We start from the raw sequence: 20,947 nt of genomic DNA on the forward strand, positions 1-20,947 counted from the left end.
CCCTAAAATGAGTAATTATTTTTGAAGCCATTCCCTATTCTTGTATATGAACAGAACACTCAAGTAAACAAAGTCTTTGTATTAAATATGAATGCAGTTGTTGTTTCCTGCCCATTTCTGGACAAGTGTTTTCCAAGAAGCTCTTGCTTTTGCTGCTGCGTGACGCGGCTCTCCCTGATACCAGTCAGCCCAGCTGCAGTTTCCCCCTCCAGTGAAAGCAGCGGGGCTGTAGAAGTATTTCGGAGTTTTCCTGTGCTGTGCCAAGCCAGCCACAAAGATGGCTGCAGACAGGCATTGCATAACTGTTCTCTTATTTTCCCTTACTCAGTTTTAAGCACTTCCCCGCGCTTATTTTATTCAATAGGCATTTGTGTCAAAACAAAGCATAAAGATGAAACTACATTTATAAAAATACAGATACTAGGGCAAATTTATGCATACCAGAAGGAAAATTCCTGCATTTTCCCAGGCTAGGTACCAAGCAATGTACCAAGAAAAACAGACACCAGGGACGGAGGCAGAGACAAGAAACTCATAGGTACTTAGCAGCATTGTAAATCATTAGTGCCCACATTTGATTTTGGCCTTGCAGGAATCTTTTTTAAATACATTTTTCTCCAGCTACCTGCAACCTTTATTTTCCATAAAATACATTAATCCATGTAGATACCCTAATTCTTTTTCCTTCCGAATTCACTGCCTCTTTTCACCACTTATCAACGTTCCATGCTGCTCAGAGTAGTAGCTGTACTAACCTTTATCCTGAGCTCTGAAACATCAGCTCCAACAACAAAAACCAACAACCCCCTCCCCCCCAAAAAATCACTTAGATGAGACACAAGAAGGGAGGGTGTGTTACTAAGGCTCTCCAATTTCTTGCAGAAACCAGAAGGTCTCAAGTGTAAGATTGTTTGTATGCCGGAGAGAATTGGAAAAGTGAAAAAAATGGTGGGTTGGGATAAAGACATTTTAATAGGCAGAGCAAAAGCCGTGCACACAAGCAAAGCAAAACCGGGAATTCATTCCCTGCTTCCCATGGGCAGGCAGGTGTTCAGCCGTCCCCAGGAGAGCAGGGCTCCATCACGCGTAACGGTTACTTGGGAAGACAAATGCCATAACTCCAAATTTCCCCCCCTTCCTTCTTCTTTCCCCAGCTTTATATACTGAGTGTGAAGTCATATGGTATGGAGTAGCCCTTTGGCCAGCTGGGGTCAGCTGTCCTGGCTGTGTCTCCTCCCAACTCCTTGAGCACCCCCGGCCAACTTGCTGGTGGGCCGGTGTGAGGAGCAGAAAAGGCCTCGACTGCTTAACAACAACCCAAACCACCACTGCGCTACCAACATCGCTTTCATCCCAAATCCCAAACACAGCACTATACCAGCTCCTAGTGAGGAAGTTAACTCTATCCCAACTGAAACCAGGCACCCTTATATGCATTTTTATTTGCTTATTCCTACAAAATATGGGGGGAGGGGACTCAAATTCTACAGATATTATGAAAGGACATCAGACAGTATCTAATTAAACTCTCACATTTTTAAATGGAATGGATACAAGAGTGGGGAGAGGTTCTGTGACGTTACTTAAAAGATCTTGTTTACAGGTAAAAGGGAAGCAAATGTTATATAGTTAGGTAAAGACAAGATTTTTTTTGTTAGTATAGTGAAAACAGTCTAATGGAAGAATTAGTGTAGATCTATTACAAAAGCAGAAAGAATAATAATGTGGTTGAAGCACTTATTTACAGGAAAAGTCACAGTAATAGTAATATTATGGTTAAAATCATTACACACGCACACACGAGCGTGCGTGGACACTTCTTAGTTTCTATTTCTTCCCCTGGAGGTCGCTGCTCTGGGCGCCCAGATCAGCAGCTTCAGGCTGCTGGAGGCAGTAACACCAACAACCATCAGCCACCGGCGTCCGTCCTCGGGAGAAACATGGTGCTAATAGTGGTGGTTTCTTCTTCCTCTCCCCAGGATCCACTTTGGGTCATTTTTATATGTTGGCAAATGCACTTTTACACCTTTTTTTTCCTCGCTGGTTTGCAGCTTCAGGTTATGTCTGAATTGCCTTTATGTATATTTACATATGTTAGATACTATTTCTTTGATTTCTTTATTACCTGTAAAATCAGTGTTATGAAGCCAGGTCTGCATCTTTGGTTTTGCTTTTTTTTAAAAAAAAAAACTAAGCATCAGCGAGTTGTTTATACCCATAGATGCTCCGGTACCTGTCCTGGTTTGAGGTAAAACAGAACCAATTTTCTGTTTTGTAATTTTACTTTTTAGTTGGGCCTCTTCTAACTGACCAAAGCCTGAAATTAACAGTTTATTGTTCAGAAACTGCTCACTCTCAGAGTGTTAAGACCTGACTGTGCCAAGGGATGGTATGCACAGAGGCTCTTGCTTATACTTATGGCTATAACAACCAAGGCCAGCTCACTTCATGATTTGCCCCGTTGGAGGGTCAGAAGCAGAAAAGCGCAGAGGGGTCGCACCTGTGGGGAGGAGCGGACAGGGCAGGTGACCCAAAACTGACCCACAGGGTATTGCATCCCATCTGCCTCATGCTCAGCATAAAAGCTGAGGGATCAAAGGGTCAACTCTTTCTTCAATGGCCGATGTCCGAGGAGGACCCTGTCTGTTTTTCTGCTTTTGATCCCGATCCAAGCATTCCTGACTCCAGATCTGGAATCCTGCTTCTGTCCTTCGCTAACTCGAGTCTGGGACTTTTCCCTGGTGAGGCGATCGTCATCCTGTGAGCTGGATACTGTTTTTTATATATTGTATACATTATTATTATTATTATTATCATTATTTATTAATATTTTCATTAAAGTAGTTTAGTTCTTTTTCTAAACTCATAAATCTCCTTATTTCTTCTTTCTTCAGAGAGGCAGGGGCAGGGCCATCTGTCATTCTGATTGTCCAATCTGGCCAAAACCGGGACAGTACCCAACCCCTGCCCCATCCCTTGATTAACGTGATGCCCTGTTATGGCGTCGCTGATGACAGCAACAGGCCATAAGTTTGCATGGCCTCGGGCCAGCGGCTCACCAAGGGTGCTCTGTTTGAGCTTGCCCTGACCCGCCTGCAGCTTTGTTTTTCTTGGCACAACCCCGATGGCAATTTCTCGAACTGACTGTCTGTATCTCACCTGTTTCACTTTCGTTTCTCTCGGGGCAGTACAACCACAGTTTCACAGAGAGAGCAGCGACAAACAGTCGTTCCAGGTGGGGTGAGATGTTTAGTGCTCTTCCAGAACACCGTGGCGTGGGGAAATACAGGCCTGGTACAACAGCAGGGACCTTGCAATGGGGAGACACGGGACGAAGGAGTGGAGGCAAGGGGCGGTAGGACATTGTGGGGTAGGACTAGGGGGATGACACAGTACCAACAAAACAGGACCCTAAAGCATGGTACAAAACTGTGCAAAGATGCATCAGCAGAGGCAGGAGGGGAAAAGGACCCTTCCCTATAGCCCGCGCATGATAACCAGCTCAGCCTATACTGGCCTGAAATATTCTCCGCGTCCTAGATGCCTCTGGATTTGAACAAAGTAAACGCTGGGAGTTACTAGGAGCTGTTGCCACATTCTCCACAACACAACATAATGTGTGGCACAGAGCCAGGCTGAAAAAAAAGCAGTTTACTCACTCCTAGGTTTCTATTCCCCTACTGGCGGCTATTCCAGCTTCTTCCGCAGATTCAGGCAGAGCTGAAGTTTCACTTTCTGGTTCCCGTTAAATTACTCACAGACCACGTGAGGGCTGGAGCACATAAAAGGGAAGGCATAGCAACGGAGAGCAGCACTCCTTTGGCTTCAAAGCTACCTTAACCTAAGTGGGCAGAGAAGGAAAACCATGAGGTGAGCAACCCAGTCTCTGAAAGGTGCTTTTTTGCTATGCCACAGGAAAATAATGCTTATTATTTACTTAAACGTAAGCAGGGAGGGACTATGGGGATCCAAACAGCAGAAAATATTTTGCAGAATATCTACTGGAAGAATCACAATAAAATAAGGGTTCTATTGAATATTGTAATTTTATCATTTCTCCGACAAGGGCCAGCCCTGTGAGCAGAACTGGCCATCAGGAAAACTGTGTGTGGGCAGTTCGGGGGTGACACCCAGGCTGCAGCCGCAGCTGGTGCCCGGCTGAATGGGTGCCTGGGGCTGATGCATTTGAGAATTTACTTTCTGATCTCTACTACTGCCAGGACCAGCAAAGAGGGCAGCGCAGGCTCTGGGCTGCCCCTTGGAGCATAAGCTGTCGGGGGTCGGGGAGGGGGGACAACACGTTCTGAAGACCGTCATGCATGCACAGAGCTGTGCGCGCACGCAAATGGGGCAAAGCCAAGATGGCAGGACAACTTTGGAAATGGCGTTTAACGGTTATGTGTTGAACTAAACTAAACTGTATTTAATTTGCGTCACAAATCTGTTTTTGTGACATTCATGAATATTAATTTTCCACAAATGTCTTCTCATTAATTACTCTCCTCTGTTAGTTTCTCAGCCGTGGACATTAGACATTGTCAGGGTTCTCGGCTGAGGCAATAAAAAACACACGCCACATTTTTAATTGAACTGGTGATTTGGGAGCCAATATCTGTTCTGTGGTATTCACCGGTAGCCAAAGATTTCTAACAAGATAGTGACAATAATGGGAACTCGCTCTCACTTCCTCTTCATCCCAGAAGAACTGTAGTTACCTCACACACAGCTTTCTAATTAGGAACGGCTGTTAATACCGACGAAAAACCTCAGTTAGGCAGAAGAGATTATTTGAGAAAGGCGAAGAAGTCTGTAAGACAAACTTATACATTAACAGCACTTATAAATACCATTTTTGTCTGACTTCTTCCAGTACCTCTGGGTCAGATGGTTTGGGTGGGAAAGTGTATTCAGTTTTGCTTTCCCCAGTGTCCTGCCCATTGTCCCAGAACCTGTAAGAATTGCTGACGGATTCCTCCTTGATTTGCCTCCTCATAATTTTCAGTCTTTCCACTCACTCTTTTTTTTTTTACCCAAAAGATGCCTCTTTTTTTACATGATTGTGGAGCTGAGCGGCAGCACGCGTGGTACCACACAGGCTGTCAGACCCTCTAGGCTTTAGAGGAGGGGGGGCAGAGAAGTCTTTCTAACAAAGAAGGATTTGACTGAGAAGCCTTGATTATAAAGTCACGTATAATTCCTTCTTTAAGGGAGGGCACAATACGGACTAGGGTGTTACCTTCTCTGGGCTGTAAAGGTTTGTCCTTGATAGTTTGTGTGCTAAAAGCTGCTCTGCATGTCCACACCGGGACATAGGCAGGCAATGGCAGGAGGGGGACCCCAAATGCCACCCTGCCCCGGCTGCTCCCAAGCTTGTTCCCAGAGCCATCAGCCCATCCCCACGCACAGTGAGGAGCTCAGAGGCAGGAGGGCAGGCGGGGGCTCCCCCCAGGGCTCAGGGACATGAGCTCCCACCTGGCCCTCCCAGGGGACCCCCACGGGCCAAGGGGATACCCCACGCTAGGGGTCCAAGGGAGCGCAGTGCTTAAGGATGTGGGACACCTTATGGGATGCAGGGAAAAGCATTTGGGGATTGTGTGAGACATTATGGGATGTCTGGGGAAGGGACCAAAGGCAGGGAAACGAGTGACCTAGGTGATTTGGGAAGGAACAAATGATTAAAAATAGAGAGGGACAAAGGGGTATTATGGACCAGGTGTATGCAAACAGGGTCTGGTCAGTGTGCGTGCGTCTAGGGGTGAGGAGCCTGGGTAGAGAGAGGATCCCTGACCAGCTACGGGATGTCCAAAGCCATCTTCTGGGGATCCACAGGGTCAGTGAGTGAGCGTGTGGTGGGTACCAGCAAGCGCAGTGGGGTTGCATCCTCAGGGGTCCTGTACACCCATGCGCCAGCAACTGGGGAGACTGGTAGGATCCAGGAGCCAGCTACTGGATACATTAGTATAATCATAAAAACAGTACTATGATCTGACAAACAAGGATTTACAAATGCAGGAAATGCAAAATGAAATTTATAATCCAAACCATAAAATATACAGATACATGGGAAAGGCACTGTATCATTTTCTCTATATTTTAGGGGAAGCTTTGTTATTTGATTACCTCTTTTGGGTAGGCTTCAGCAATTGTTCCTGGCATAGGAAGTATGCTCCTGAGGCCCAGAGCTGTGCCAGCTTTACCAGAGAGATTAGCCCTCCTCTTTGACAGCCAGACCACCAGCTCTGTTGCTATGTAAGAGATGCCCTCATACACTGGCAAGGAGAATTACTGAAATAATTATTCCGCTCTTTAGACCAATGGCTTCCCAGAGCTTTGGCTTGTTTGAAGTATTGTTGACTTGTGGCACTAGGTGAGGTATTGCCTGGTTTTGAAGTACATCATGCCTGGTTTAAAAACAAGAGTAGCAAAAAGCCAGTGGAGTGTAAGTACATTTTTCTTTGTTTTCTTCTAGTACCATTTCCATGAATTCCTTGAAGAGCTCCCTGCTGAAGCTAGAATGTCATTTTACATGGACCTTGCTGAAGCAGGATGTGGATCTCGGACACCTAGAAGAAACAGTAGATGATCAGATCGAGTTTTTCATAGAATCCAACATCACAAATTATAATCTACTAGCCTATGTATGCCACCTAAAGGGTTCAAATGAGGAAGCCCTGAGAAATCTCCAAAAAGCTGAAGCAGCAGCTCAAAAAAATCATCCAGATGAAATTGACTGGAGAATTCTTGTTACCTGGGGGAACTATGCCTGGATCTATTACCACATGAAAAGATATGAAGAAGCTCAAACTTATATAAACAAAGTGGAAAACAGCTGCAAAAAGCTTTCAAATACTGACCAATGGAAGATTCAACTTCCGGAGATCTATGCTGAGCAAGGATGGGCATTATTAAAGTTTGGGAGAAAATACTATGGGAGAGCAAAGGATTGTTTTGAAACTGCTCTGAAGAATGAACCCAATAACCCAAGATTTAATGCTGGCTATGCAATAGTAATGTATCGTTTGGAAGACTTCTCTCTCAGACAATGTGAAGAAATAATCCCGTCCCTTGAGCTCCTGAAGCATGCAGTGGAACTGAATCCAAAGAGTACTTTCATTATGGCATTACTTGCGTTAAAACTTCAAGACGTAAAGCAAGCTGATGAAGGGGAGAGGTACATTGAAGAAGCAATGCAGATAACCCCTGATCTTCCTTATGTCCAGCGATACGCCGCTAAGTTTTACAGAAGGAAAGGAGAAGTGGACAAAGCGGTGGAGATTTTGAAAAAGGCCCTGGCAGTGACACCAAAATCTGCCTTTTTGCATCACCAACTAGCACTCTGCTACAGAGGAAAGCTGTATCAATTGAAAAACACTACAAGATATCCACCTCAAGAGCAAGTGGAGGAAGTCATCCGACTTGCCATTTTTCATCTTAAAACAGCGATTGCCCAAAAGGCAAAATTTTTTACTGCCCACGTTGATCTAGCAAACATGTATGCAGAAGGAAGGAGGTATGAAGAAGCAGAAGAGACATTTCAGAAAGCGTTTCAGATAAATATTCTATTCGATAATGATAAACAAGAATATTACTACCATTATGGCAATTTTCAGCGTTTTCATATGAAATCGGAATCTGAAGCCATTAGGTATTACCTAGAAGGGCTGAAAATTGATAAAGAGTCTTATGGAAGAATTGCGTGCAGAAATGCTCTCAAGAAATTGCTGGAAAAAAGAATTCAGAGAGGTTTAGAAGACGCAGCAGATTTTGGTACACTTGGACTTGTTCATAAGCTAAGCGGTGAAAAACACAAAGCAATTGAGTGCTACGAGAAAGCCATTGCACTGTGTCCCAACAATGAAGAATATCTGAGTGCATTATGTGAGCTACGACTTTCCATCTCAAGCTAAATCTCCCCAAAATCCTTCACGCCAAAAAAAACCCAAACCCAAGGACATTTTAGCAGACTTTCAAAACCACTTTTTTTTTTTTTTTTTAAGGTTGATGTTATAACTGGATGAAACATCTGGTGGCATCGCTTTCTGGTGATAATGTAGAAACTGCAGATTATGATTGTTCATTTGTTTGTTCATTCACCCACAGAGAGCATGCTTGGGAAGACTAAATAGCAGTTAAGATATCTTGGTCTTCAATGCTAATACTGGTATAAAAGTTGCGTTTAAGTGATGATCTGCAGAACAGAGAGCTTCTAATCAAATGATATCTAAATTAGATATTACCGTTTACTGAGAAAAAGATAAGGGAATCATTGTAGTATTTCATCTATCCACTTGAAAGCCACGTTATACACAAATGGAATTTCTGATGCTTTTTCATATGTTTAAAAAAATGTATTTTTTAGTGTTATTTAGAAGATGCTTTTGTTGAAGACTTGTTTGGTTTACTAGCTTGTATGTTGTTTAACTATGAAAAATAACTACTGTTTGGCTAGTTCCCTGGAAAGCTTAAAAAACCTGTATTAAAGAGCATTGCATCCATCAACTGTCACTTCTGGTACCTCTCTGCTGACCAATCCTCATGTTAGTACATGAAAGAAAAGGAAACGGCCATTTGAAAAAGTAACAGGGATAAAGTTTTGGCAGGATATGAAAGGGTCAGGAGGTAGCCCCATTTATTTTCCCAAACTCTCAACAAAGGTGGCTTCAGAAGTGTTGCACCAAAGAATTAAACTGAGCACAAAATGACGTCGGTCTAATTTACCCAAAATCACACTCTCAGGAACCGCTGCAGCAAACATCTGGAGAGGAAGGAAAGGCAATCTTTGAGGTGCCAAAGAGACAACTATCTGTGGCCGTGCTTGTGAAACAAGCCAGGGATAGAAAACGCACACAAGAAACGTACTGAACCGGACACGGAGGGCAGAGCGCTGCCAGAGCAAGGAGTTGCATGAGCACTGGAGAACAGCGCCGCAGAGAGCAAGGGGCTTGTGGGAAGTGAGGTGGGTGCCCACAGAGTCTACATGAATGGAAGAAAGGGCTGAAAGGACAGAGAGGACGGGTGGAGGAGGTGATTGTCTTCAGTTGTCCAACTAAAAGTCAGTATTCTTTACAACAGGCTGGCCTAATTCCATAGCATTGTACCTTGGTATGGCAGTTCATGGTGCTCAGGGAAAACTAACGCTGTACTTTCAATACACTTCTGAGCACTAGCCAGTGGTGTAGAATGAAGCAAACTGGTGACAGAGCCCATCAGGAGGGATGTGGCCTTTTGTTTCCAGCCATCCTGGAGCATTCCTGCCCCTGCCACAGCAGTCCCATGTACAGACAGGGTGACAGGCCTGAAGGAGTGTAAAATATGATGCCAGACCACAAAACATCAAGAGACCTCCCCCATGTCAGCTCTCCCTCAAAGAATATTTCATAATACAAGTAAAAGGATCAGGAGTACATGATACAACCACACCTTCTTCCTAAGAAAGGGCTGGGGCAAAATCCATTCTTGTTTTCCAGCCACCCGCCAGCTTTTCTCTTACAAAGAAAGGTGGCCCTACCTAGGGAAAGAGTGGGGAGGGAGGAGAACAGGAAGGACTGGGAGCAGGACTGGCACACCACTGCTGAAAGCTGGTAGGAACAACAGTAGGGTTGAAGTCAGGAAGCTGTGGTGGCACATCCGTGCTCCCCTCCACGCCCTGCCACCAGAGCCTCTCCTGCCTCGCTCCTGGAAAACGAACCTTGCAGAAGTAAGGAGCAGCAGTAAAATATTTTGAGAAAAATGCGAGCCTGAACTTTTTAGAACAGTCAGAGTGGCTCGATCTTCGCCACAGCGAAGAAACTCACCGTGAGGTGCAGAGATGCGAGAAATCTGTTTCTTGCACTTCACCTTCTTCGGTCTCTGGAGGTTCAGGCTGGGCCGCGGTGCTGCCGGGGGATGCTGCGTGCAAACTCTGCCTTCCAGTTCTTGCCCAGTGTCTTGTAAATGGGGAAAAATGGTCTTTCCCACAGGGTGGTGCTGCTGCATTGCCTGGCGTGGCGGCACAGGGAAGAGGCTGAGCTTCAGCTTCGGGAAGCGGAAAAAAACAAATCCACACCTTTTGCAGTCTCCAAGTCCAATGGGCAAAACCAGAATCACACAGAGGGTGAACCACCTCTCATTCGCACCCAAGTATGAAGACATCACTGGAGCCTACGCTGGCGATGCAGGGAAAAAGGGAGTGAAGACAACCCTGCAGCATACATTAATGAATCAAACGCATCTTCTAAATTATACAGAAAACTACTGGAATACACCAGAACGGTCACTTCATAGAGGGAATTATTTATTGAGGCAATCCTGGCTAAGGACTTTGTTGTGCTGACCATGAAGTACTGTTACAGCTTAACTAAAACAAGCTCTTCCTTCTCACATAAATTCATAACACTTTAGAAAGCAAACAAGGAACTGTTGTGGCAATATGAAATATATTCACCATATAGTAGCCCAGAAAACCTTTGGTTTTCAGGAGATAAATTGTCATCCAAGTTGGCAGAAACGTTTCAGGCTCAAAAATTTTTTTCTGAAAACAGGGTTATTTTTCAGCAGGAGGTACTTGATTTTTCCAACGCCGTTTTCACACAATTTTTCAAGGTAAAATTTATTAAACGTTCCAAAACTGACCTGATAAAAACTCTCACTACAATGTAAGCAATTTCAAAAGAATGAGGATTTCCTCATGTCAAACCTCATGCAATGGAAACAGATGGGATACCTTCAGCGGCTGTAAGCAGTTGCACTTACTAACAATGAATTCCCCTTCACTGCACAGAATAGAGTATTATCCCAGGCAGGATTCACCTGAGATAGGATCCCTCTGTTTCTGCCTCGGGCAGATGTTACTCCAGCCAAGTGAGGCCACGCTGTCCCGGGAAGCCAGGCAGGCTCAGCCATGCAGTGCCGCATCCAAGCTCGTATCCCCCAGTGCTCAACAGGGCTGGTGGGAACACGCGGTGTTAGCTTGGCAAATTGTGCCCAGCTAGCCCAGAGTTCTCTGCCCGTCACTGCACCGTGCCATGCCAGGAAATATCCTCTATGGAGAACAGCCTGAATATTATAATCTCTGAAAAAAACAAAACAAAACAAAAACAACAAAAAACCCAAACCATTGTAGATACAATAAAACATTTTTTTTAAAAATGGTATAATCCGGAGACATCTATAATACGCTGCCTGAAGCCTTTCACAGGGCAGGATGAAGATGAGGTGTTCAATTTAGGTTGTACGGACCAGGGGGTAGAAGTTTGACATGAGAATTCGCAAACCTTGGATTTTACTGTCATTTCTTCCACTCGCAGGTCATTTCTTGTTATGCTTCCTTCCTTCTCTGTTTCTCTGTGAGGAAATTCATGACAGGGCTGATATTTCACAGTGTGTTTTACACACAGAAAGCATCATTCTGGTATATAAGCTTTTATCCATTGGCTTAATTCAGCACAGAAACAGTGTTAGAAAACCCTGAAATCATTCTATCGTTCCCTACAAAAGATCTGTGTATAAAACTAGTTGAATGTTTTCTGCTGAATTAGATATTTAAAACAAGAAATACTGCCTTAATTATAAGTTAAACACAAAACAGAAAAGCCTATGAAAAAATATCTTGAAATTTAAAAAAAAAAATCCAAAAAACACTAATAACATATTACACAGTATGATTTACTAGGATAAAAATGCATATAGTATTATTCTAACAGACTTCTATAATATGCAGTTATAGCATGAACAGCTGCCGACATGTCATGATGTGGTAAAAAAATGCAATTAGATTTTTGTACAGTAAATGACAGCACTAACTTACAACTTGTTGAAATAGCTTATCTTCTTTGTAGACCACACTATTCTCTACTTTTTGATATAAAATTTTGCATTAAGATCTAGAACAGTATCTTCATCACTACTAATGAATAAAGCCACCTTTTTTTCTTCTCAAATGTGCCTATTTTTCCTAACTCATTAAGAAACACTCATGGATAATTTTTGTCTTTTTTTAAGAATATATTTTAAAATCAAAATTAGGGCCCAGGACTCAGTTGCCACGCAGAGCTGAACAAAAGGTTACGTCATCAGTTTTAAGCAGTTTTTGCACTCCCATGTCTTAATCTGTGGTCTGTGCACATAAATCGTGCTACTGGCTCTGACCACACTTCTGAAGCAGGGCAATGAGAAATGCTTTGTTTGAGCACAGACAACTGAAGTCAAACAATTTTAATACGTTGAAATATGCATGAGTAATAGAATTACTTGACACACATACTATTCATATATATGTAAAAATACATTATACCCCTATGGCTGTACTCTTGATCTAAATAAAATTTGTGAACGTCAGTCTATTTTGCTTTCCCCTCTGAGGCACAGACGGGAGCAGGACGCCATGAGCAGCCATTTAATACATTGCAGATGAATAACAAAATGACTAGTTCAACGTTGATAACAATTATTCGAACTCTGATCAATTTGCTAATGAACAGAATGCAACTTTATACAGCATCAAAACACAGAAATTATTTGCATTTCCGAATGTGAAAATCCTGCATCGATGACTTTGGAAATGTAGTGGGAAACATCCCATTATTTATTAGTTCACCACATCAGTGATTTACCCCATGAGCTACATTTGGTCCGTAGCTCTGGTTGAGCAGCCAGCTGTAGTATATTCCTCACACAAGTAGCAGGAAACCAGCGGTGAATCGCAGCTGTTGTGTTCTGGCCATCCAGGACAAGTGACCTGACCAGCTCGTCAGGTGTCACAAATGACTAATTTGCACATTCTGAAGATACAGTTCCCAGGTCCAAGAAGAGACAGACTTGCCACTGGAATATGCAGAAAAAACTTTGTCTGCCAATGTCCTCTTTACTTATCGCCTGTGGAGTGGGCAGTTTCTCAGTCATCTGCTTGCACAGACTCTAAATTTCTTCAACAGCTGCTGATTTTACAGGAGGAAGAGGCTCTGTATTCGGAAACAACCAAGCCTCTCCTCTTGTCTCCCGGGCTGCGTTCCAGCTTCTTCAAACTAATGCAGCTAAACCAGGTTTGTCCATCAGCACACCTAGTCCCCTGGCACAAATTTACTCCTCTTCAAATAGTAGATGAGCCACAGCACCTCTTCTACCCTCCCAGACAAGGATCAGTTGGAGGATCATACCTGGAATGTCAATGTTTAGAAATTCAAGCTTTAAAGATCTTCAGGAGAAAAGCAGCAGCCACCTCAACATTTTGCTGTAGGAGGCTTGGGAAAGTAAGTCTAAAACCATACTTGAAATTAAATTGCAACTTATGTACAAAATTCAGGCACACTGTAAAAATTAAAGCTGCTCCAGAGATACTTTGAGCATAAATCACAGTTTCCTGTCAGATTTTCTAAATAAAATGGCTTTGGCATTTGAAATAGTTATTTGCAAAGAGTTTAACGCAGACTGATAAACGTGGAGGTTTTTTGGTGGTGATTAGTCCATTGAAACATAATAGACCAGAACACCAAAAAGCTTACTGTTGTTAAAGTTTATTGTTCAGTTTTGGTGACTGATTACTTTATAGTCTTTTTTTTATTATAGCCAATTATCATCTTTGAGATTATCTGTGGAGTCGACATACTGCATTTCAAATAGATCTGTGAACATTTGTATCTGCAAACTCTTTATTTTCAGTCTAGCTTTCTTCTATTACTGCATTAACTTGATATTATTGTTGCTGTATGTAGATTTTAGCCAACTAAAAACACAAAAGAAGAATCTAATTGAGAGATGCCTTGTTTCACAGGAGTACCATCAGTGTAACACTACAGAGCCACCTCCATCTCAGTCACGGCTGTGCAGTGCTGAATCCGGACGGCGCTTGTCATCTGTTGCTGTAGCTGTTTGTATCCACAGCCAAAAATTCAACATCCTTTTGGTCTAATTCTGCTGCGACAGAATAAGCTATTGCTCCATTTGTCCAGATGTGCTGTTTGGTGCCAGTATCATTGGTGAGCGACCGCAAGTGTGTTCTTTTGATTTTCTTTGCTAGTCTTGCAAAGCACAATAATGTTGAACTAAAAATCATAGAAAATCCACACAGGAGGAATGATGCAGTATAGCTGCCAGTTGTGTCCACAAGCCAACCTGTAGGAGAGCAAATCATGGGTTTTTAAAGGCCCGTCAAAATTCTGATAATTTACAAATCCCATGATCAACAGGAGTTTTATAAGCTTCTGGAGTTATCACATATAAATACAATCAAACAATACGGGTTTACATCACCGTCACTATACTTTTACCTCCTGGGGCAGGGAGGCATTTGTCCTCAGCAGGCAGATAAGATTTTGATGGGCTTTTGTTTAGCGGTCAAACCCACGAGAAAAGGCACAGCAGTCATCACCACAATCCTAAATAAACATCTTTCAACTGCATGGATTTAACTGGCAGTCTGTAGACATGCTTAGAGAGCCCTGAGATTAAGTACGCTGTGCATGAGATCCTCATACAGAAACATCTAGTGAGCTATGCCCTAGGCTCATGCATCACTTAAAATAATTCCATTTTGCAATGGTTTTGGCTATGGAAAATTAAATTAAAGCCTTCAGAAGCAGAGATTAATTGGGAATTGATGTGAATAGAAGACAAAATAGGCAAGACATGGCTGTTTGAAAAAAGATCTCTGCCCCTCCACAATATTCAAAACTGTGTCAAGTTCTTTCTAAAGAATAATAGGAGTACGGCTCTCATCCTTACTTCACTGTAATCGAACTGATGGGGAAAACGACGGTTAGATATTACAGCGATGAGCCCGTGACCAAACAATAGCAAAGCTGACTCACCCACCTGTTCAAAGCAGGCTGGAGTTGAAAAAATCAAGTCCCCCGCACAAAAAAAAACATGTTGTAATGAAACTCTCTTTAGGTTACATTTTGAAAACCATGTAATTTCACAGTGAAACCTTTTGTTCCTTCTACTTGCACGATTTCTGAGCTACATGAAGTCATGATGTAACAGCTCTCAAACGCCCCATTCTGTACTGGTTTGTTTTTTAAACTTCAACTTGGTCTATACATAGAAATCATCCCATCAAGACAGGGAATAAGTGGGATCTAGATTCTTATGAAGGTCTAGGTGTGTTATTTTCCTGCCCAGGGGCTACATCCACATTCAGCGTGCATTTGCTGTCCTTTCTCTCCTTCTACATCACACCAATAGTTAAATCTGAAGTAGTGATAAGAGTATAGGAAAGTAATTTGTGACGAACCTGCAACGGGTGGGCTCACTAGATATGGTATGGCATGCAGAAAATACACAACCCCCAGTGCTGATGATAACGAAGAAGTTCCCACTACATCTGCCGTCACGACAGGGATGAGCGTTACATAGGCTCCATCAAAGTAGCCAAAGGTAAATGAGAAAGGCACAAGCAAGGGGAAGTTTTGGAGAACTGGCAGGAAAAGACAACAGAGGCCATCCATTCCCACAGCAAAGAGGTAGCAAAAGTGCCGATGCTTCTTCAAACACCTGCAAATTTCAAAACAGAAAAGAAAAAGATTATCGCTGAACACAGCATCTCAGTTTCTATGCCATGGCATGCAGCACTTCACTCTCTTTTATATACCTCAAATTTAAGTCAATTTCCATACACAGTCTTCAAAATGAAAAGCTCAACACTGATGAGCCCAGGTAGGGAAAGCTGCTCACCTACAGCTGCAGAAGCATCTGGTAAGCAGCAGCCCATGCTGCCTGCAGTGTTCTTCTTCGGGCTGCCCTTAGTGAGGGGAGCCACTCCACTGACAGGATTTTGCAGCCCACTAAAGTTTCAATGTTCAAAGCAGTATTCCATCAGGCTTTACATCCCAGCTCAGCAAGGTGCTCCCAGTATTATGCAAAGATATTACAGTATACCTCGCTTAGTTGTCATCCTTCACATCAGCCTTTAAACACCAGAGTTATCATCAGAACATCAGCCTTTAAACACCGGAGTTATCATCTCTGCCCCACAAAACCAATAACTGATTTTTTCCCACAAACTGAATAAGCACAAAGAACACGTCCTTTAGAATCAAAATCCTTCTAAATTTAGCCAGCGTCTACTGATGTTACAGGTGCTGTACACAGATGGTTGAGTGAGCTGAGTTAGCAAAGCATGGTGAGCTCTTACATACTAGAAAATACGTTAACGCTTTTAGGTCTGTCCGTCTGAGTATATGCTTGGCAGCACTGGGCCAGACCCTTGACCCTTTTCCATAACTTCTGTGCCTCCCCAGCAGCACAAAAGAGATGGAAAGGCAGAGAAAGCAGAGTGAGATCCTCTAGGAAACGGGTACAGAGGATCACACTCAAACAACTTCAGGCAGGGTGTTACATTTCCACTTTGCACAAAAATATAATTTCTTCAGGAAAAAAAGAAACGGAACCAGCAGAATTGAACAAACTCAGAAAAAACAATAACATTAAATAGTAAGCATTTCTGATAGTTAGACCGTGTGTTCGTTTGTTGTGGTTTGTTTTCTTCTTTTAAATGTTATGCATGCTACAGAAGAAGTCCATAATGTTAACTTTTATGTGTATTACACCTCACTTGCACCCAGCCTCCCACCAGCTAAAGCGTACACTTGCTTAGCTGTAAGCCATTACCTTCTATCTGTTAGCCATCCAAAGGTGACATTACCAATGATGTCTATGACACCAAGTATGGACATGAGGAAGGCCGCCTGGTGATGACTCACTCCAACGCTCAAAGCATAAGGCACTAGATAGACAAAAAGAGGGCTACAGCCATATGCCATAAATAAAACTGACACTGCCAGCACCATGAAGCCCGGCATCAGTAAAAAGTCATATTCCTTCCACGAACAGTAGCATAAACATTCATGAGACCACGCTTTGATTAAAGGTGAACAGACGGACATTCGTTTTAAGTCTTGTTTCTGTGCTTTGGGGACATAATCCTGTTCAAGAAACTCAGGAGCAGTTTTACGGTCCTCCTTAAGAGCAATAGGCCGCATCAAGGCACCACAGACACAGAGGTTTAAAACAAAACCTCCCAGGATGAGTAAAGCTCCACGCCAGGAAAACTGCTCGATTAAGAGCTGGACCACAGGGGCAAGGATGAAGGTACCGATTCCACTTCCTGACATGGCTATTCCATACGCCAGCGCTTTTCTTTTGTTGAAGTATTTGCCCACCATCGCAATGGCTGGAGAATAACAGAGTGCAAACCCAAGCCCTAGAAGAGAAAGCACAGTGCAGATGGCTTAATACTAAGCACGACACATGGGAAGACATTAAATTAAATCACATATCCTACTTTCATTAGCACAAACAAATAGGAAGCTTTTTCTGGTGCTGTATCAGGCAGCCCAGTCACGGTGTGAAGAGGACCAGGATGACTCCTTTCTCCCACTGTCGTGGTCACTGACTTGACAAACCTAACGGATCATCATTAATCCAAGATAACAAGGCTCAGAAAGAAGTGATGGGGTTTGCTTAATAACAAGAATGAGGATGATTGATGAATAAACATCAGAGAAATGGTGTGTTAGCCTCTCCTGGATGCAAGATGAGCTCTTGCCCCAGGGTCTGTGCAGATGCTGGCACTGGGCACACTGTTCTGATGAGGCACCACTTTGTGTTTCGGTCTGTTGCAACCCTGAACATTAATTTTCAGGTCTCTGAAGCACAGTACAAAGAGTCTGTCTCTGTTACTAATATTCTACAATAAACCTTTTTTAGTCAGCTAAACAAACTCCACGCAGCAGCTGCTTGGAGTCCTGACCATTTTAAATCCCTGCCAGTAAGTAAAGAGGGGGGAAAAACCTCAGAAAACAAAGCCATGTCCAATGTAGTAAACAAATATCCATCTTTTAGACTGGGAAAAAGATTGTGGTCTCTGTTGCAGAACCAGAGAGCAGATTTTAATTACCAAATGGTTGCCCTAACACTAATATGTTTCTGATTCAGCCGCAGAAATGCGTTCCTGACTAGGTTTTTGGAGCATGTCCTACATCGAGGGTAAACCAGTCCCCACTGCCTTTGGCAGAACTTGCCAATAGAGGAGATAATCTCCCGGCGCCGTAACCAGCTTGCCACATCCTCCTCAAAGGCTGCACTGTGCCGAGCGGGCACAAAGCCTGCCAGGAGGGGATAAGTGGATTAGAGGGACTGCGGGCGGTGGATGCCCGCTCCGACACCCCTCAGGAGGCGAGGGGAGCAGCAGGGCAGAGAGCTGGCGTTGGACTTGTGCAGGCAGCAGAGCTGGAGCCCTGAGCTAGACATCATCACTTGAGAGCTGTGAAAATCATACTCTATTTCGTGTACACGCCACTTATTTTTTAGTGAGTTGGCAGGGAGAATAGGTCCCCAAAAAGCCAATAAATGTCATGTGAAAAGTGTAAACAAAAAGTTTGTGGCTGAAAACATTTTCATACCTCTTAGAAGGAGCTCTCTATTTATTGCCACTCCCCCATCTCACCTCTGCTTCACTCCTCATAGTTTCAAGTCCTGCAGCCCTGAACATTCACCAGTTACGCACCCACCTCCTCTCTGGGTCCAGGCACCACCTCTAGCCTTTACCAACAGTTCACCTCTCCATTAATCAATCCCACAGACTAGAAGTTCAGTCCTTATTGAACTGGCTCTTTAGAACTCCATGTACAAAGTGCAACTGCTTTTCCACCTCAGTATTCCCAGTGGTTCTCACTAAGGAAGCCTCAGCGGCATTAGCATGGTATGTGGCACAGTCCCTCAAGTTACAAGGAGCCTTTTTATTTGTAATGAACACATTTGTCAAAGATTAACATTGTAATACAGGAGTGACATGCACTACAATAAGGATTTTATTTTATTTTTTTTTAAACAAGTAAGCTGCTGGCAGCATGTGAACTGCAGTAATTCCACCAACTTGTTACTAAACAGCAGGGGACCAAGTACAAGGCTTATATCACCGTGGCTACCAGGTCAGTATTAATGAGGAAGGAATGTCAGTGTGACCATGGGCACTTCTCAAGTTCCTCTGTGCACACCAAAGACAGGGAGATAGGACAGAGCGAAGACATTTGTCGCCACCATACCTGAACACAAATGGAGGAGCTGCTACGGCAACACTACCAACCAGGAGATTGTGTGCTTTTCAAATGGAATGTAACGCAGACAAAAATAAGGTGCACAGCTGAGGTACCGGCTATTCACCCAGTGCTGCTCGCCCCACTTGCTCTTATGTTATGGTTTAAACTTTTTTTTTTTTTAATATGCAAATATTTTGGGGCAGTTTAGAACTCCTACCATAACAAACTCCTCCCAAATCACAGGCAAAAAAGGAAACCTTTTTGTGTATCACCTACAACAGAAGTCCTTCCTGACCTCCCATAATTTCACAATGTTTTCCAATCTTTAACAGAAGTCAGAGAGTTGCTTTTGCAGCATGCTGCGTTTGGGCTGTATGAGATCCAACGAGTGCTGCAGCCCTCGCAGGGGCAGCCAAAGCCTCTCATTTACAATGAAGGGAACAGGTCTGAGTATCTCTGTCCATCAGCAAGGTGGCAATATGACATGAAGAAGAGATCACCCCTCTTGAAAGGGAGGACCATAATTTTTAATGTTCCCGTGTTGCTGTCATGGCAGGAACAAAGGGGCTGAATGCCTCCTACCTGTAAGGACTCCTAATGATAAGTAGAGATGTTCCAGGCTGGTGGCGAATGAACTCAAAATTAGTCCAGCAGATGCAAGCAGCCCTCCTAGCATGATACCAACTTGGCAGGACACATGATTACTGATTAAACTCCCAAGCGGGGCTTCAAAGAAACAAATAAAGCTGGTAGTTAATGGCAGGTCCTCACACACAGTTCGTTGCAACAGTCATCAAGGAAAAGGAAGCAGTAGGTAAGCAGGAGAAAATGGTGATCACAGCTACCCAGAGTGGTCTCCCAATATCCCCCCCATCACAACAGTGGGAGAACCAAAAAACTTCTAAAAATACTTTTCCTGAAAGCGAGCTAAAACTGAAATTTACATTAGCTTTCTCAACAGCCTTTTCAGCAGGTCAAAGTCACAATGGGAGACAGCTACTCTGCAGTTTTTGGGGTCAAGAGAGGCCAGAGCAACAGCCCACAGTGTTCATTGCTCCACGCTTACGACACTGAGACCTTTCCCCACCTGGAATTTGCACTTCAGCCCTCAGTAACTTCAGGTGTCAGACCCAAACAGGAAAGATCTCACATCTTTTGGACCATCTCCAGAGCCACTACCCCTTTTCCTGCACTTCTCCAATGTTGATGGCTCACAGATCACCCTGCTTCTACCATGGGGTGTTGTCACCAGCCCTCTCCCTCTCCGTTACCTGCAATACCAGGGCAAGGTTACCCTTATTTCTCTTTTTTCCCCAAGATATAGCCTGGCTGACACAGTAGAGTAGCTAATGTCTCATTCCAACTGTGTCCCTGTGCCTTTGTAGCAATTCTCAGGGATTAACCAACCCTCTTCCACAGGATTAGGGAATGGATTTTCAGCTAGCTATACAGTTTTAAAGTAAACCCATGAGAAATTCAGTACAACTTCTGTATTGATGCATGTCATTTTTAGTAACACTGAACTTTCTTTTAAGGGAAAAGACTATTTGTAAACACACATATTTGCTAAAAGGAGGATGACTGTGACTTGAGCCGAAGGCAAGATGTACATCCTGTGCTGTGTCTCAAATATGATTCCAATAAAAAGGCAAAAGAAACAAGTACTCCGTTAGTAGCTCTCAAACATGACTTGTCCTACTAGACCTCGACAAAAGTACATTTCTGAAAACTTAGATCATTTGACAATACGAAGTTCTGCTTCTTTTCTACAGTATGAAGACACTCCCTTCCTGCACAACTACACTGGGGGAAGCAGCTTGGATATACCATACCCCAGAGATACATCTCTCTTTCCAAGCTGACTCCACCAACTTGTGAACACAGTAAAACCAGATGGAGCTGAAAAAAATCAGCAACATTAGTCTTAAAAGGGT

At 43.4% G+C, this 20,947-nt stretch overlaps 2 protein-coding genes and 2 long non-coding RNA genes across 15 annotated transcripts in view; 2 read left to right on the forward strand and 2 right to left on the reverse strand.

Annotated features, from left to right (window-relative positions):
- Window positions 1-926: 926 nt before the first annotated feature.
- On the reverse strand, window positions 927-3,734 carry LOC128911609 (uncharacterized). The gene is made up of 3 exons (XR_008467127.1): window positions 3,660-3,734; window positions 3,160-3,310; window positions 927-2,772 (listed from the first exon to the last, which is right to left on the reverse strand). It is a non-coding gene; the product is annotated as an uncharacterized LOC128911609 (long non-coding RNA).
- LOC128911605 (interferon-induced protein with tetratricopeptide repeats 5-like) lies at window positions 3,722-8,505 on the forward strand. The gene is made up of 2 exons (XM_054206772.1): window positions 3,722-3,870; window positions 6,470-8,505. The coding sequence occupies exons 1-2, from the start codon at window positions 3,866-3,868 to the stop codon at window positions 7,905-7,907; spliced, it is 1,443 nt and encodes a 480-aa protein (XP_054062747.1). The 5' UTR covers window positions 3,722-3,865; the 3' UTR covers window positions 7,908-8,505.
- SLC16A12 (solute carrier family 16 member 12) overlaps window positions 8,415-20,947 on the reverse strand; it is a 40,955-nt gene continuing 28,422 nt past the window's right edge. For 11 of the 12 annotated variants that reach the window (XM_054206769.1, XM_054206768.1, XM_054206759.1 and 8 more), the window contains 4 exons: window positions 19,596-19,739; window positions 16,585-17,176; window positions 15,209-15,468; window positions 8,415-14,088 (listed from right to left, as the gene is read on the reverse strand). In XM_054206769.1, the coding sequence (XP_054062744.1) occupies window positions 13,826-14,088; window positions 15,209-15,468; window positions 16,585-17,176; window positions 19,596-19,739 (1,259 nt within the window). In that variant the 3' untranslated portion in view covers window positions 8,415-13,825. The remainder of the gene's footprint in view (window positions 14,089-15,208; window positions 15,469-16,584; window positions 17,177-19,595; window positions 19,740-20,947) is intronic. The other variant, XM_054206771.1, reaches the window with a different exon arrangement.
- On the forward strand, window positions 13,108-20,944 carry LOC128911610 (uncharacterized). Its single transcript, XR_008467128.1, has 3 exons — window positions 13,108-13,226; window positions 13,748-13,952; window positions 20,786-20,944. It is a non-coding gene; the product is annotated as an uncharacterized LOC128911610 (long non-coding RNA).

The sequence above is a fragment of the Rissa tridactyla genome, chromosome 6 (genome assembly GCF_028500815.1).
Source record: "Rissa tridactyla isolate bRisTri1 chromosome 6, bRisTri1.patW.cur.20221130, whole genome shotgun sequence".
NCBI lineage: Eukaryota > Metazoa > Chordata > Aves > Charadriiformes > Laridae > Rissa > Rissa tridactyla.